We start from the raw sequence: 18,546 nt of genomic DNA, 5'->3' as shown, positions 1-18,546 counted from the left end.
GCGTGCTACCACACTTCAACCCAACACCTGAGTGCTATCACACTTCAACCCAACACCTAAGTGCGTGCTACCACACTTCAACCCAACACCTGAGTGCTATCACACTTCAACCCAACACCTGAGTGCGTGCTACCACACTTCAACCCAACACCTGAGTGCGTGCTACCACACTTCAACCCAACACCTGAGTGCTACCAACCACACTTCAACCCAACACCTGAGTGCTACCACACTTCAACCCAACACCACAGTGCTACCACACTTTAACCAAACACCACACAACTCACTTTGAGACCAAGGGGGTATTCCATCAACCTCGCTAAAGGCCAAACCTGGCTTATTTCGATAAGTCCCGCTAATTTTAGTGAGAATTCCGTTCCATTAATGAGGTTAACGTGAATCCCAGCTTGGTAACCATGGGAATTTATGCCACAGAACTAACCTGCTCCGTAGCAAGTTAACTTTCAAGCTAAACTAGACTGCATTTCCGGCGGGAACTGCGAAAGTGTGCTTGCCCTGGTCCGGTCACCAACGTGAGCAGACAGTGAAATACGCTATGCTGAACCTGGCTTGATCCAAGCATTCTAACAGTGCCTTTCAGTGTTGGAGCAGTGGTAATACCTCAAAAGCTCTATTCAACTATTGCCTTGCGGGGTGAATGCGGTTCGTTGGATTTTACCTGTGGCCTGCCTTTGAATTTAGCTTCTATGACTAAAATCAAATCAATAAAATAAAACAACAGCAGTGATTGGCTGCAAAAATAAATAATGTCACACGTCTTGCACCTCTCAAAATCAGGTAACCTACAGAAAAATTATGATTGAAAAATTTAAATTATGAAATATGACTAAGGCATTAAAATGCTGCTTGTTTGTCAGGATACTTTTTCACCGATTTATTTTAAAAATATGAGCTATGAGTGTGACTGTTATATATTCCATCCTGTTCTGTTTTATCTGTTTTATTCTGTTTTACTGGTTTATTTGACAAATAATCTATATGGATTTGCTCTATAAAGACCTTATGTCTGTTTGGGGTTGTTTTGAGAGCCTATTGATGTATCTCAGAATATGTCCACAACATTAGTGATGTTTTTTTTGTGTGTGTGAATGTATTTTACTTAACTCATTGATTGTAGCTGGATACTCATGAACGCATGTCTCTAATAGCCACAATAGGAGTAATTTTAGCAACATCGTATTTTGTGTGGCCCATAACGACCCAGTGGATCATGAAAATGTGCCAAAATTCACATTCCTTGCTTGTTGTTAGTACATTAATCCCATTCAGATTGCCACTTATCTGAGATGTAAGAGTTCAGTATAGGTTTAAGGTCTGGGGCAGGGATTTGACATTCTGTGACTTCTTCATTGAGGGCTTGCTTAGCAGCACTGTCTGCTTTCTCATTTCCCCTCAGACCAACATGGCCTGGGACCCAGCAAAAAACTACACTCAAGTTCTGGTTCTTTAGATGTTCTAGTTGATCAAGCTCAGCTTTGGTTGTACTTTTTGCGTGACATTAAAGCCTACTGGAAAGATTTTTAATTGCAGTTTAATTGAATGCAATTTACTTTTACGATTAATTTTTTTTTTTTTTTTTTTTTATCCCTCTCACCCATAGTTTTCTATTTATTTACAAATGTATATAGGCCTACTGTAATTACATTTATACATAGTTATTCTACTGATCTTTATACTATTCATCCTGCACATAGACTTATTCTTGCTACTCTTATAATGTTGTTTCTGCACTACAATGACACTGTTCCCACACTGGACAAAAAAGAGAAAAAGTCCGCTTCAACCAGGGTTTTCTGCTCCCACTTGTTTTTATGTTTCCGTATGTTATGTACATATCTGCTATATATTTGTCATATTGAATATCCATATTTATTCTGTTTTATTATATTCTGTTAATACATATATCTATATTATTATTTCTACTATTATACTGTTACTGCTACATCTACATACATTATTCTACTATAGAATACTATTGTATGAGGTAACTGCTAATACACTGCACATATTTATATTTAATTCATATTACTCTAAACCACTTTCTGTAAATCAACTGTATACTACTGTCTACATTGCACTATATTTCTTGACCTGTCACTGTATATTTCATCACCTTTCTATACTTTGCATCACATTGAATGCATACTGTAGGCTACATGAATCACAGCTAAGATCTTTGGTTGCTATGAAGGCCAGTCGTTCTAAATGGATGGTTGCTATGGCCAAAGGCCAGTTCTATCTCTGCCGTTGTCAAGCGGGCATATCCTAACCTTATCTTATTTGAAGCATCTCTATTTTACTTAGCCTACTTCCATACAGCGAGTCCCATTAAGAAGTGGCCACTTCATTCACACTTACCGTGATCCACGCAGCAACATTATTAAATTAATCTGTCACCATATGCCTTGCTCCATATGCCTTGCTGATTGTTAGCTCCTGCAGACGCATTTCAAAACATCGCGACGTGAAATGCCACCACAAAAAATTGTTCGGTCTTAGTGAGTTAGGAGTCTTCGCGACTTCTTTTAAGCCGTCACAGACTCAGGCGCTACTTTTAGGGCTAAAATGCTTCCTGAATTACTCTTAGTAAAAAAAAAATAGGAGTCCTAAAGTTACGAGTACAAGCATCTCATATCAAATGACCATGGCATCACGCTAAGCAACATAAATCCCATACAGCAACATCTCCTCCCTAGCTTCTAGCCACACAAAAAATGAATAATGTTAAATCTCTGCTTAGCATGCTTCTCCGCTTAGCATTCTAATAACAGAAGGGGCACATTTATGTTGACCACTACCATATGACTCATTATATCTGTAACTGTATAAAACACTTACTTTCATAAAGGACGCACACCATCCAGCACATACACATGGAAACCGATATTTTATAGCCTGGCTAGCGCCATCACTTCTCAATGAGACGTGGTCTGGGAACCAAACGTTCATTTTCTCGTATTTGAAAAAAATGCCCAGATCCGTTTATTGGGTGCCACGGATGTCTATCAAATGCGTCTGTGCATAGCTCATCATCGTCTTGCTTTCCCCCCTGTTCTGTGATTGGTTCCCTATCTCAGGCGAAAATTTGCTCCATGGTCTCCAGGCTGCCTTAGCAGCGTGATTCAAATCGCGCCAAGGCAGCATGGGAACACCCAGGCTAGATATTTTAGGTACTTGGCCACAAACTCAAAATGTGTCTCTCTGAAGCTCTGTTCTAGAATCTTTGCCCTGAAGTCAGTTCCAGTTGCTAGGCAACATCAAATAAACAAAATGAGAGTCTTTTCAAGGTATTAAAAGTGTACGTGTGATTACGAATGGATGTGTGTGGTTTGCAATTAGAATATACAAGAAATAACATTTCCAATAATTTCCCATGATAAATTACATATTTGCATCTTCCTTACTTATGAAGCTCCGTATGCCACCGTATTTAGTAAAATGTAATACAACGTTGCCACCTAGCGTTCAGATGTATTTAACATTAACGTGACATTGCTTGCTTATTCTTTCGTCAACTCCATGCTTTTAGGAAAACAATCTTTTTATCATAGTTCCCTCTTCAATGAGCGATTACCAGCTCGTTTTTGTAACAGAGATAGCTGTTTATTGTCCCTACAGAAACACAGTTTACAGAAACACCTATTCATATTAATACGTAGCCTATGGAGTGCTGCCGACCACTGTTCATTACAGCCCAGAATGCCTTGCATGTCTTTACAACAAAACAACCCAGTAAAACCTAATTTCCCGTAAACATATGCATTTGCATACTTGTAACATTTTTAATATTACTCTCCCATCATGACATTTAACAATAAGGAAAAATTTAATTTGAATACCGTCAATGTGAAAACAACTCTATTATATAAGCTATATATAGCTACTGTTCTCCTTGCTATTTCAGTTCGTAAGTCCATACTATCCCATGGCAGAGCAAGGATTTCATGATTGGGCAAGGCTGCCCGGAGACATTGTGGCTGCCCAGAGACATTGTGCATACTTGGAAGGCATTGTGATAGAAGTGCAAGTGTAAAGGTGAAAGGTGATAGTTACCAAATACATGTGGGTGGTTTGCCAAATGATGGAAACTTTTGGAATATTTCTTTTTTTTTTTAGCTTATGCACCCTCACACTGGAGTCCCCAGTTCATATACAAAATTTGGTATCGATATGTGACTGTGTTCCTGAGATATGGACGACTTCCTGTTTCGGAGCCTCGCCGCCGATTTCGTTTGGCTGTGACGGGAAAACGCTTTCGAAAATCAAAAATCCTTCCGGTAACTTTTGTGAGGTTTGGTCCAAGGATAATGTACGTCAAGTTTCGTGGCGTTCGGACCAAATTTGTGACCTGTGAAAATTTAGTTTCGCTTTCTGTTCAATCCAATATGCAAGCACACTTAATTAAGCTGTGTTGCAAAAAAAAACAATCAGTCGGAAAACGAGTCCAAAAAGATGGTTCCATCAACCTGTGCTCTCGTCACCTGTAGCCTACAACTTCAAAAATAGAAGTAGGCCTAGAAATGTTTTTTCCGACAGTGTCACCAAGCATGGATTTACACATCCACTTGCTCCAAAGAATTTATGAAGATTATGCGACTTAAAATGTTTTAACTTCACGTGCGTGTGGTTCTAGGGATCTTGCTACTCTGCATCATTTACGTTCTGTGGTGGCGTAACGTGCAGCGAGACGACACAACAAAGGACTTATATTCTTGCGTGTTCACAGGTTCGCTTCCCATACGAGTATTAAGGCTACATAGCTTATCACCTTGATAATGACATTTTTAGTTATACTCTTTAATGAAAGACATATACTGTTGATAAAGGGTCATGCACATTTGGTAGGCTGTTCATTGACAGTAATATGCTTTGCCAGGGGGCTATTATATCTGATGCAAGCCAAAGGATAATTCTGTAGCCTGCAGGCCTATAGGCAGCTAATAATTAAGACTGCTTCATGTGTCGACGATTGTTCATGAATGTCAAATCAACTGTGTGCTACACAGATTAAATACTAGGCATAAATGACAAATTGAAAGCCATATTGCATTTCAGATAATTATATTTCAAACACTTTGGGACACTTTGGGATGGAAGACAATACTATTATGTTGATACTAATTTATTTTATGACCACCTACACCTAGATAATAATTTGGAGTGAACTCTTTTACAGTAATCTAAGAACATAGGCTAAAGATAGTTTTGAATGTCCATATGCCAAAGTTGTTTTAGTTTATTCCTACTATTTATTCATTCACCCGTTTTGTTCAAGCATAGACTGTATGACTGTATAGAGTGAAGCTAATCAAACTTCCAATTTATTTCAAACCATTAGCATTGTTGTTTTAAATGTAGGCCTATGCTTTCATTATTCTCCCATTTCTGTAGGCAACTATCTTTTTTTTTCTCTCGATGTTAAATTTGATGACTTTCGATGAAAATCCTGTAGATGGCGCTTGCCAAATCGAACAGAAATCGTCTAGTATTGTTTTAATTTTACTACATATATCCTCTTTTCGTCAATCTACTGTTTTGGTCTACTGTTCTACCTCGTGCATGAGCAGAGATGAAGCTGAACTAAACCTCGCTTAGAATAAACGAGGCCAAGATGCCGCTAACTTCAGTTAATGGAACGGCTTCAGCCCCAAGTGAAAGTCTACGCTAGTTCAAACCAGGCTATTTCTGTTAAGCGCCGCCTTCATTAGCAAGGTTGATGGAATACCCCCCAAGACTACCACCAGATTTCTTCAAGAGGAACACAACTCCCCTCCTCCACCAGTTCAGTCACGGAGAACGCAGAGGGAGCTGGAGTGGGCTTCGTGGGTTTGTCTTGGCCCTTTACCTGCAGCAGGCACAAGTTACGGCAACAGTTTGAACAGCCGTATGGTTGAAAAGCTGTTTAAAAGCCACAGAAGGGGGAAGCAGCTTGAGAAAGTAAACAAGGGCTTATCTAAAAGCAAACAAGGGCTTATCTAAACCAAGGGCTTTCACAAGGGCTTATGTAAACAAGGGCTTATCTAAAAGCAAACAAGGGCTTATCTAAACCAAGGGCTTTCACAAGGGCTTATGTAAACAAGGGCTTATCTAAAAGCAAACAAGGGCTTATCTAAACCAAGGGCTTTCACAAGGGCTTATCTAACGTTCAGAGAGCCAGCTTGAGAAAGTAAACAAGGGCTTATCTAAACTCCCCACGTTCACAGAGCCAGCTTGAGAAAGTAAACAAGGGCTTATCTAAAAGTAAACAAGGGCTTATCTAAACCAAGGGCTTTCGCAAGGGCTTATCTAAACAAGGGCTTATTTAAACTCCCCACGTTCACAGAGCCAGCTTGAGAAAGTAAACAAGGGCTTATCTAAAAGTAAACAAGGGCTTATCTAAACCAAGGGCTTTCGCAAGGGCTTATCTAAACAAGGGCTTATTTAAACTCCCCACGTTCACAGAGCCAGCTTGAGAAAGTAAACAAGGGCTTATCTAAACAAGGGCTTATTTAAACTCCCCACGTTCACAGAGCCAGCTTGAGAAAGTAAACAAGGGCTTATCTAAACAAGGGCTTATTTAAACTCCCCACGTTCACAGAGCCAGCTTGAGAAAGTAAACAAGGGCTTATCTAAACAAGGGCTTATTTAAACTCCCCACGTTCACAGAGCCAGCTTGAGAAAGTAAACAAGGGCTTATCTAAACTCCCCACGTTCACAGAGCCAGCTTGAGAAAGTAAACAAGGGCTTATCTAAAAGCAAACAAGGGCTTATCTAAACCAAGGGCTTTCACAAGGGCTTATGTAAACAAGGGCTTATCTAAAAGCAAACAAGGGCTTATCTAAACCAAGGGCTTTCACAAGGGCTTATGTAAACAAGGGCTTATCTAAAAGCAAACAAGGGCTTATCTAAACCAAGGGCTTTCACAAGGGCTTATCTAACGTTCAGAGAGCCAGCTTGAGAAAGTAAACAAGGGCTTATCTAAACTCCCCACGTTCACAGAGCCAGCTTGAGAAAGTAAACAAGGGCTTATCTAAACTCCCCGGGGCAATTGCTCTGTCATTAGCTTAGTCACTTTTTAAATTGTAGCCTACAATAAAGGCTACAAAATAGGAGTTGCTTAAATAGGCAAATGCCTAACTAAAATCGACAAAAAAACAGATTGTCAGTAAAATAAATGAACGCACAGTAGATCGTACTATACGAAACATAAAAGGCAAATTCCCTTGTATGCAGTCAACGGAAATGGTTAGCAATAATGGCTTGGCGAAATGCACTGCCTGCCTGCTAGATCAGCAGCATCAGGCCAGAAGTAGCCTATGAAAGTCCTCCAAGGCCTTGTGGCTGAGGGAAACGGGACTCATCACAGTCGATTGCCAAATTGTGGAGGACTGCGCAGGTGACTTATGTTGCTTGCCCTTTGTGGTGTGGTTCGTAGGCTGCTGTTGAAAATGTGTGTGCATCATGCACACTGCCAGGCCATCTCGCTACTAGATTACATTGCGAATGCCCATGTTGTTATCGCAAACCATTTGACAGTTTAAAGGTAAGGGATAATGTAGAACGCCGGTCATTATTGGGAAAATAAGTCGCGACAGGGCGAACCGGACCCCGACGCGCAGCGGAGCTGATCAACAGTCTGCTTTCACTTGTGAATAGTGTTAATTTTGTCACCTATTTTTAATTTAGTCTTAGTCTTAGTCTTGTGACGAAATGTCCTTTTTAGTCTTTGTCATATTTAGTCATTCAAATATCATTTTTGTTAATCAAGTTTTAGTCGACTAAAAGTCTCGTCATTTTAGTCTAGTTTTAGTCAAAAAGAAAACTAAAAGTATCTTAGTCTTAGTCAGTTTTAGTCAACACATTTTAGTCTTTTTTTTATAACAAATTATTTCTGATTACCATTTGAGTCAAATAGTGTTTCACACATCTCAATTTTCCAACAATATTGTGTGTCCACAGGGCTACTCGTCTGTTATAATTACTCATTCTGATTTTTTGTCAGTCAGTATGTTTACATGCACAGGTAAGTCGAGCTACAGTTATAGCTCGGCTGGGATTTGACCATATACAGTAAAAGATTTGACTGGACCACTGTCATATTCGTAGACCAGTGTTTCTCAAAGTGTGGTCCGGAGATCACTGGTGGTCCGCAAGCTATCCCAAGTGGCCCGCGAGCAGACGTGGTAAAATATAATATAGATGAGTTGTTTGCAATCTCCAGTGTTCTTGTTCCATGTAGTTTCGTGTTGCAGCCACAGGGTTGCAGCAACAGCACGTAGACTAGCCTACAGGAAAGCTGTTGCGTATGAACTCATTCGGAATATTTTGAAAACGTAACAGCTAGATATTCGGTCTTCTCATTTTGTAGACGAAAATGAAGAGAGATTTTATCTTAGTTTTTTTCATGCAAAACATTTTAGTCTCGTCTTTTTTCGTCAACAATAATGCATCTTAAGATAGTCTTAGTCAGTGTTTCAGGACATTACTGCCGTCTCGTCATCGTCTCGTCTTAGTCATGAAAAAAAAGGTCGTTGACGAACATATTTCCTCTCGTCTCGTCTGACGAAATTAACACTAGAATGAAGTTCCAGTTCTTGCGTAGTGATATGAAAGACGTGAAACAGAAGCACAAAGCCCAAAGCATTCTGTAGCATTATGAAGAGCCGTGTAATAAAGCTGAATAGAAACGGTAATATTATAAAAATAATGTTATTACTTACTAATATTATTGCAAAACGTCTGCTCCACTATTTGACACATTAAAGTGTTTCACAGGCGTTAAAGTCAGTTGTGACATTAATTATGTACACCGCACAAATGCATTTTGCCTTAGTGTATATTTGTTATGTTTAGGCAGACCAAATATCAGGGGATGTAGCCTTACGTTGATTCGTAAAGGCTGGAATACGCATGGTGCCATGGAAAATGAGTGGAATGTGGGTGCAGTCCACTATTTCAAGCACCCCAGGCATACATGAACGTACAACGCCGTGGAGATGACTCTCTGCTCTTCCTCGTTTGCCATAGCTATATAGTCGGGGTGAAGTGCAGCGATCAATATAATTTTTGCTCCTCGTTGATTGACTGATTTAATTTTATTAACACAGTGGATGAGGTGATGGAAGAATCAGATTCAGAAATTGACTTTACATTTCCAAAGTTTTTTGGTGGTAATTATGAAGGTCTGAGACCGAAACGTTGTGTTCTATAGTGTTCTAATGAATAATTGCATGCGGAATGGACAGTGTGCGAGATCTCTGGTAAGAACTACTGGTAATTATACATAAAAAAACTTTTATTTAGCTGCAACAATCATAAAAACAGATCCCGCAAGATCCTGAAATGCGTCCACCATTAAAGTTAAGACTGCATCTGCTGGGTTAAAATTCAAAATCAGAGTAGTTCTGGTTTAACCCGAGTTTAACTTGGAATCAGCTAATCCTATGTGAGTCGTTACAGCAATCACGCTCAACTTAGTGCTCAGCTGCGTGTTAAACTCCAAAACCTCGGTTTTAAAGAGTATGGTTTTAAATCACAGCGCAGCTAGCGCCATGCTAACTGCCAGAGCAATTGGCCCCCACGTTCAGAGAGCCAGCTTGAGTAAGCAAGAGCTTATCTAAACTCCCCACGTTCAGAGAACCAGCTTGAGTAAGCAAGAGCTTATCTAAACTCCCCACGTTCAGAGAACCAGCTTGAGTAAGCAAGAGCTTATCTAAACTCCCCACGTTCAGAGAGCCAGCTTGAGTAAGCAAGGGCTTATCTAAACTCCCCACGTTCAGAGAGCCAGCTTGAGTAAGCAAGAGCTTATCTAAACTCCCCACGTTCAGAGAGCCAGCTTGAGTAAGCAAGGGCTTATCTAAACCCCCCACGTTCAGAGAGCCAGCTGGATGGAATATTAACGACTGAAGCCCAACGTGGTGGCACTGAGCCAGCCCAGGGGGCAACAGCCATCACCCAGGGGGCAACAGCAATCCCCCATGCACATCTCAGAGCTGAGATACACCATCCAGCATTTCCACCATATATGAATATTCATTAGGGACAACTTATGAAAATTCATTAGGGACAAATTCAAACTCAACATTTTCTCCTGAATTTTTGGCAAGAAAAATAATCTTTTTCTTAAATATCACCAATCAAAACAAATCACCACTTCCCAGTTGGGCACACTCGTGTTTTTAACATTGCTTCCCAGTTGGGCACACTCGTGTTTTGTGAGACAGAACATGTAGACGCACATTTGAACATACGGTGATAAAAAAAACTCCCTGGTAATGACATATTTACCCGTCTGTTGGATGGTATAAAACACTGAGGGTACCAGTCTTCCACACTGGCAGTCTCCATCTGTCCAATGTGGGAAATAGCAACAGCATAACAGATGCAATACAATTATCTGCCAGGCTCCAGAGGAGCACAGTCGTGTGTGTGTGTGCGCGTGTGTGTGTGTGTGTGTGGGGGGGGTGGGGGGGGGGGCAGTAAGTGTGTTTAAATGCATTTCAAACAGAGTGTATCGAAGTGTGTCTGGAGACTATGTTTGCCTTCTACCACCAGATGGCGCTGTGGGCAACACAGAAATCTCTGCTCACTGAAAGCTGAGCCGTACAGGGACATGTCAGTTTCCTAGAGCACCATCTTTGACCAAAGGAAACAGCACTGAGCTACCAAGCATATAAGACCACCAAACATCATGTCATTCTACATTTTTGGAACTACTGGCAGACTTCTACCAACAGATGGCAGACTTGCGTGATAGATCAACTCTTCCACTGACCTTACTGCCAACAGCGTCCTTCTCCACACATGCGACAGTCTCTGGGCCTGTACAAATCAGCATGCAATACAGATATATATATATATATATATCCATCACACATTAAAAACATGATTAATGCCAAATCAATGTAAAGGGTCTCAAGAGAAAGGTGCCATCATACCAGGCAATTCCTCCTCCTCTCCCTGCTCCTCTTCCTCACGGTCGGAGTACAGGGCTTGGTCTGCGGAGCCGTCGAGCTGGGCCGGAGTCTTCGGCTCCATTAGCCTCCTAAGCTTCTTCTCATAGACCAACCGCGTCGTAGCTGACAACAGAAAACAGAAAAACTAACAACTCAGTTGGAAAAAACAAACATACAAAATATGCAGTTGGATATGCAGTTCAACTCATTCGAATGTCACTCAGCAACCGTAGGAAGACATCAGAAAAATGGGCAGTGGTCTCTTAATTTTCTCCAGAACTGTATATAATTAAAGAGAGAGAGAGAAAGAGAGGAAGGGAGAAAGCAAGAGAGAGAGAGACACTGTTGCTGTGGTCCACTGCTCTGGCTGCAAGAGAGAGAGAGAGAGAGAGAGAGAGAGAGAGAGAGAGAGAGAGAGAGAGAGAGAGAGAGAGAGAGAGAGAGAGAGAGAGAGAGACTGGTCCACTGATTTGGCTGCAAGAGAGAGAGAAAGCGAGGAGAGAGAGAGAGAGAGAGAGAGAGAGAGAGAGAGAGAGAGAGAGAGAGAGAGAGAGAGAGAGAGACTGGTCCACTGATTTGGCTGCAAGAGAGAGAGAAAGCGAGGAAGTGAGAAGGGAGAGAGAGAGAGAGAGAGAGAGAGAGAGAGACTGGTCCACTGATTTGGCTGCAAGAGAGAGAGAAAGCGAGGAAGTGAGAAGGGAGAGAGAGAGAGAGAGAGAGAGAGAGAGAGAGAGAGAGAGAGAGAGATTAATCTTACATAACTCTAAAGTTTTTAAAGTTTTCTAAGTTTCCTTTCTGTTACAAATCGCAAATTACTTTAGATACAGTTTTTTTTTTTTTTTTTAAATAAGTTTCCTTTAGATTTAGATTTAAGAATACATGTTTAAGTTTCCTTTAAACTTGGATTTAGTTAGTATTTTTCTTAAACATAAGTTTTCTTTCTTTTAGTTTAGTATTATAAGTTTCCTTTCTTTGACCCCCCTTAAAACAAATATTGTATCTGTTTGTATTGTCATGTTACTGCTTTGGCAACACTATTTTCTGAGTCATGCCAATAAAGCACATTTGAAGTTGAATTTGAATTTGAGAGACACTGTGGTCCACTGCTCTGGCTGCAAGAGAGAGAGAGAGGAAGTGTGTGTAATATATATATATATATATATATACACACACACACACACACTTCCTCTCTCTATATATATATATATATATATATATATATATATATATATATATAAGTATATATACTTTTTTTGATCCCGTGAGGGAAATTTGGTCTCTGCATTTAACCCAATCGTTGTTAATGATCGTTAATCGTTAGTGAAACACAAACAGCACACAGTGAGGTGAAGCACACACTATTCCCGGTGCAGTGAGCTGCCTGCTACAACGGCGGCGCTCGGGGAGCAGTGGAGAGAGAGAGAGAGAGAGAGAGACTGTGGTCCATGCTCTGGCTGCAAGAGAGAGAGAGAGAGAGAGAGAGAGAGAGAGAGAGAGAGAGAGAGAGAGAGAGAGAGAGAGAGAGAGAGAGAGACACTGTGGTCCATGCTCTGGCTGGCCGAGGGTGCTCACCAGTGATGGGTCCGGCCTGGAAGCCATGCTGCAGCAGACGTGCTTTGAGGTCCTCATCCGTTAGGCCAGTCAGGTCCCACATGTCTGGCTCCTCTGGCCTCTGCTCCTGCTGAGAGAAGGACGAGGGAAAGGCAGCGCGCACAGTCAATCAAGCAGCCGTTTACGGGGGCAGTGAGCCCGAGAGGAACGTCTTGACAATTCAGATTGTTGGCCAAGAACCACCAAGGACATCGAGAGCTCATAATGGAGCAAAATGGCTTTAAAACAAGTAAACCCCAACCATGGTTTACTTAACAGGGGCAAACTGTTAGAAATAAATTCCTAGTTTAAAAGGTACGGTAACTATGCCATGCATAGCTGACACTTTAAATCTCACACCTCGCGGTATGTTATGGGGTGACCCACATTTGGGAGGCACCAATCCAGTGGCCCAGTTCAGCAGCGCCTGCCGCCTGCACGAGACGAGCCGCTCTGACCTGACAGAAGGGCCGAGAGTATCGGTTGCACTGCTGGTCTGCAACAGCTGCAGCGCTACACTTAGCCCGAGACTGGGGGAGACGCTGAATACGTGTTATTTCACAGGGCAAAAAATAACTACAAATCCCTTTGCTGGGTATACAATGTCATTCATGCTGTCTGGTGCTTTTATATGACATATTAAAGGTTTTGAATGGAATTACACTTTGGAGAAAACAATAACATTGCTTTACATATTATGATAAGTTAGGGCATTATTTTTTATGACAAAAGTAGTACTTTGCGCATGCACAATGACTTGTTAATTGGAGGAGCCATGCCAAGGACTAAAGTTGCACAAGGAAATAAAATCTGGCTTTGTAAAGACATGAAATGTGGTTCGGGCCTTTGTAAACTCGTAATTGCCAGGACAGATAGAATAATTTGGCAGTAAAGACGAACTGTAAGCTCAAGTTATTTGCTAATTACAAATTACCAATTGTTAATCGGTTACAGAGACATTTAGACATAGACTGACTTGTGACCGTAAACTCACGCCGTCAACCTGGGCAGGCTGGTCTTCCTCCTCATCGCTGGAGAAATCTGCAGCGTTTTTTGCGTCGACGTTTTTCAGGTAAAGTTCCAAATACTCCTGTTTCTTACTTTCACCCGGAGGCAAAGCTATATTGTGCGCAATTAATTCTGACTTCAGCCTCTCTTTCGAGAACTGAGAAGGATCCTCCAAAAACACCGGCATGACGAGACAAACTTGGCCTCTACCAACGAGGCATAGCACAGCCCGACACCCAAAATTTAAAAATACTCACGGTAACTTACTGCTAGGAGTAAGCAGCTGCCTGCCGTGACAGCTGTAGCAGCATGAGGGCTGTTTGTGTTTGGGTATAGATTGTTTTATGAAGGCACAGGGGAGATTGCCCTTGCACAATATATATATATATATATATAAAAAACTAACCACTGCAAAACGAGATATACCTATATTTTAATATGTATTTTTCTCTCCACAATGTTCAGACATTCCACTTGATGGCGTGCCGAACACAAAAGCTAACCAACCAATTTCACTAACTAATGTTAACGTTGGATAATGCCAATACTAGCTACATTGCTGGCTTGGGGCAGATAATCGAACGATTCCTGTTTTATTTAAGTTGTAAAATTGTAAAACGTGTTTAAGGTGAGATTAATGTATTTAAGGCATTTTGTAAGTGAGAAGTTATTTACTGGCATCTCCCTCTGGATAAGGGTCAAGGTAACGTTAGCTAAAAAAAAAAAACTTAGCTAGTTTAACAATATGCAAATATTTCCTACATGTTAATATTTTATACGTGACCTTTCTAGATTTAATCGTCATTTTCAGGGTATTCTGCTTCAGGGTTAGTTTTAGGACCCCATTTCATATACTCACAAAATAAGATGGACTAGTTGCACGAAAGTTGCTCCTGTGGAGCCAGGTGTGAATGTAATTAGTGTCTACACGTAACGTGCTGATTCACCAGGTGCCACACCCAACCAGGTCCGTGTAGACACTAATTATACCAGAGCCCATAGACATAATATACATAGACGCCGCATTGGCTGCTGGAAACAAGAAATGCGGCCGCCATCTTGGACCGGTCATACTCCTCATTGCGTTGCAGCAGAAAACACAAGATGACAGCACTGTGCAGCATGTTCCTGCTCAAATCGGCGGACCATACTCGGGGGATTTACTTTTCACAAGTAAGATTTAACATTACCGTACTATTGGTTGTATTTTGTATTTTCGAACAATGTGGCCTGTATCATAGCTACATGTATGACCTTTGCAGCAAAAAAAACCGCGTGAAAATCTGTTCGGTATTCAGTGAGATATGATTAATTAAGTGTGCTGACAGCTCATTGCACCGGCCAAACAGATTACACTGAGTGGAGTGGATGACCGGTCCAAGATGGCGGCTCCAAATCTCGTCAGCGCTAGTAGGGAGCAGCGGTCGATGCGGCGTCTATGTATATTATGTCTATGCCAGAGCCCGTCTCTGATTATACTCAAAAACACTGCAGTGTTACATGCATTGATGTTGGGAAATACTACAATAACTTTTGGCCCGTCATGATGAACCCAGTTGTAAGATCCTTGTGGGATCACAATTTGTAGGAATTTATGCAGGGATTTATATAGGCCTACTGTATTTTTAAAAAATCTCAATCAATCTTAATAAACCCTTGCAAGATCCTGCAGAGACAAAATCCAAAAATAAATGTGACAATAGTGCACTTTTAAGAAGTGGGGTCACAGCAAACAGCACCGAAAGTTCAATAATGTGAAAGCCAAATATAACAACATTGATATTCCTGGACAGATGCTAATGTTCTGCTAATTTACAAAAAGTATTTTAGATTCACAATCTTCACTTGGATTACATCACTACAGAACAGTGTGTGTGTGTGTGTGTGCCCACGGCCCATCACATTTTTGAAAAGGATCACTGAGTTCAAAGTTATGTTTCAAAGTAACAAATAATGGAACCTTCTTAGAATAGTGGAGTTAAAAGAACCTTCTTAGTGGAGCTTAGAATAGTGGAGTTAAAAGAACCTTTTTAGCATAGTGGAGTTAAAAGTATCCCTACAATATTTCCACTACACAAAAGACAGAAAGATACTCGCATGAAGTGCAGATTCTGTAAAGACGCTCTCTGCTCTGCGCTGGCTGCAGACGCTCTCTGCTCTGCTCTGCGCTGGCTGCAGACGCTCTCTGCTCTGCTCTGCTCTGCTCTGCGCTGGCTGCAGACGCTCTCTGCTCTGCTCTGCTCTGCTCTGCGCTGGCTGCAGACGCTCTCTGCTCTGCTCTGCTCTGCTCTGCGCTGGCTGCAGACGCTCTCTGCTCTGCTCTGCTCTGCTCTGGATGCAGACGCTCTCTGCTCTGCTCTGCGCTGGCTGCAGACGCTCTCTGCTCTGCTCTGCTCTGCTCTGCTCTGCTCTGGCTGCAGACGCTCTCTGCTCTGCTCTGCTCTGGCTGCAGACGCTCTCTGCTCTGCTCTGCTCTGCTCTGGCTGCAGACGCTCTCTGCTCTGCTCTGCTCTGGCTGCGGACGCTCTCTGCTCTGCGCTGGCTGCGGACGCTCTCTGCTCTGCTCTGGCTGCGGACGCTCTCTGCTCTGGCTGCGGACGCTCTCTGCTCTGGCTGCGGACGCTCTCTGCTCTGGCTGCGGACGCTCTCTGCTCTGGCTGCGGACGCTCTCTGCTCTGCTCTGCTCTGCTCTGCTCTGGCTGCAGACGCTCTCTGCTCTGGCTGCGGACGCTCTCTGCTCTGCGCTGCTCTGCTCTGCTCTGCGCTGGCTGCGGACGCTCTCTGCTCTGGCTGCAGACGCTCTCTGCTCTGCTCTGCTCTGGCTGCAGACGCTCTCTGCTCTGCTCTGCTCTGGCTGCGGACGCTCTCTGCTCTGCTCTGCTCTGGCTGCGGACGCTCTCTGCTCTGCTCTGCTCTGGCTGCGGACGCTCTCTGCTCTGCGCTGGCTGCAGACGCTCTCTGCTCTGGCTGCAGACGCTCTCTGCTCTGCTCTGCACTGGCTGCAGACGCTCTCTGCTCTGCTCTGCTCTGCGCTGGCTGCAGACGCTCTCTGCTCTGCTCTGCTCTGCTCTGGCTGCGGACGCTCTCTGCTCTGCGCTGGCTGCGGACGCTCTCTGCTCTGCGCTGGCTGCGGACGCTCTGCTCTGCTCTGCTCTGCGCTGCGCTGGCTGCAGACGCTCTCTGCTCTGCTCTGCTCTGCACTGGCTGCAGACGCTCTCTGCTCTGCTCTGCTCTGCGCTGGCTGCAGACGCTCTCTGCTCTGCTCTGCACTGGCTGCAGACGCTCTCTGCTCTGCTCTGCTCTGCGCTGGCTGCAGACGCTCTCTGCTCTGCTCTGCTCTGCTCTGCTCTGGCTGCGGACGCTCTCTGCTCTGCGCTGGCTGCGGACGCTCTGCTCTGCTCTGCTCTGCGCTGCGCTGGCTGCAGACGCTCTCTGCTCTGCTCTGCTCTGCACTGGCTGCAGACGCTCTCTGCTCTGCTCTGCGCTGCGCTGGCTGCAGACGCTCTCTGCTCTGCTCTGCACTGGCTGCAGACGCTCTCTGCTCTGCTCTGCTCTGCTCTGCTCTGCTCTGCGCTGGCTGCAGACGCTCTCTGCTCTGCTCTGCTCTGCGCTGGCTGCAGACGCTCTCTGCTCTGCTCTGCTCTGCACTGGCTGCAGACGCTCTCTGCTCTGCTCTGCTCTGCTCTGCTCTGGCTGCAGACGCTCTCTGCTCTGCTCTGCTCTGCTCTGGCTGCAGACGCTCTCTGCTCTGCTCTGTTCTGCTCTGGCTGCAGACGCTCTCTGCTCTGCTCTGCTCTGGCTGCGGACGCTCTCTGCTCTGCGCTGGCTGCGGACGCTCTCTGCTCTGCTCTGCTCTGGCTGCAGACGCTCTCTGCTCTGCTCTGCTCTGGCTGCAGACGCTCTCTGTTCTGCGCTGGCTGCAGACGCTCTCTGTTCTGCGCTGGCTGCAGACGCTCTCTGTTCTGCGCTGGCTGCGGACGCTCTCTGCGCTGGCTGGCTCGTGGGGGCATCTTCTGGTGCTACAAAGGAAAAGCGAACGTGCTGTGATTGGTTCCATTCTGGAAATGCTTCGCTTGCTGCCCAGATTAGCGCGCTGCGCTCTTGTTCACTCATCAATATGCGTACGCCGTGGCGTGCATGAGCCCACAGTGTCAGCTCCTCCGCTTCATCCTCCTCCTGGCCCGCTCGGCTTCGCTCTGCTCTTCTCATGCCGCTGAGAAACTGGCCACGTTGAGGCAAAAAGGGGGGAAACTTGAGCTCTCCTGCTGTTTTTCATTTTTGCAGTCAGAGATGCAGTAGATGCTGAACATCAAGCGCTGGTCAGTCAGCAGAGTAATACGCTGTGCGGACATTACGCTGCCACAGTATTGCATTCTAATTCATTACGCTGCCCCAGTATTGCATTCTAATTCCATAGAATGCAACGTTTGGGTGAGGACGTCTTTTTTTCAAACGACAACTCAAAATAGGGTTTAACTGGGGTAACACGGGGTACATGCTGTTAAAGGGGAGAGTGGGTTTAACTGGGGCAGCTGGGTGCTGTTAAAGGGGAGAGTGGGTTTAACTGGGGTAACACAGGGTACATGCTGTTAAAGGAACACGCCACCCAATGTCAGTATTAATATATGTTCTTGCCTTAACTTTCACGAGTTGAGTCATACCTCTCCCGTGTCTGTACGTGCACTCAAACGCTCTGGCACGCAGCGTGAGCAGTAGAGGGAGGAAGATAGCAGTAATTAAAAACATCCACGTTTTCCCTACTTAAATACAGTTGCACGAGTAGTTGATAAAAATGTGTAAGGTCACACAACATGAAACGTGGCGATTTTCTAAGCGAATAAAAAGGAGAACTACAATGTCTGGCGCAATAGCACTTGGGAGTACTTCGACCTAGCGTAGTAATATTAATTAACACCTAATTGTAGATCCTATCCACCACAGAGTTTAGAATCCATGCTTGATCGACCCCTCAGCCTCCCCCTCCCCTCTGAGC

The 18,546-nt window shown here is 43.7% G+C and overlaps 1 protein-coding gene across 8 annotated transcripts in view; it reads right to left on the bottom strand.

The window, feature by feature from the left end:
• The window catches only part of lemd1 (LEM domain containing 1), a 34,790-nt gene extending 20,262 nt beyond the window's left edge, over window positions 1–14,528 (bottom strand). Inside the window, exons 1-6 of one of the 8 annotated variants that reach the window (XM_042099505.1) lie at window positions 14,413–14,528; window positions 12,528–12,636; window positions 10,938–11,078; window positions 10,775–10,821; window positions 10,288–10,347; window positions 5,792–5,866 (exon numbers count right to left, since the gene is read on the bottom strand). In XM_042099505.1, coding sequence (XP_041955439.1) covers window positions 5,792–5,866; window positions 10,288–10,347; window positions 10,775–10,821; window positions 10,938–11,078; window positions 12,528–12,609 — 405 coding nt within the window. In that variant the 5' untranslated portion in view covers window positions 12,610–12,636; window positions 14,413–14,528. The other 7 variants (XM_042099506.1, XM_042099503.1, XM_042099504.1 and 4 more) reach the window with 7 other exon arrangements.
• Window positions 14,529–18,546: the final 4,018 nt, after the last annotated feature.

The sequence above is a fragment of the Alosa sapidissima genome, chromosome 7 (assembly GCF_018492685.1).
Source record: "Alosa sapidissima isolate fAloSap1 chromosome 7, fAloSap1.pri, whole genome shotgun sequence".
Lineage (NCBI taxonomy): Eukaryota > Metazoa > Chordata > Actinopteri > Clupeiformes > Clupeidae > Alosa > Alosa sapidissima.
This window is presented reverse-complemented; position numbering and strand designations above follow the sequence as displayed.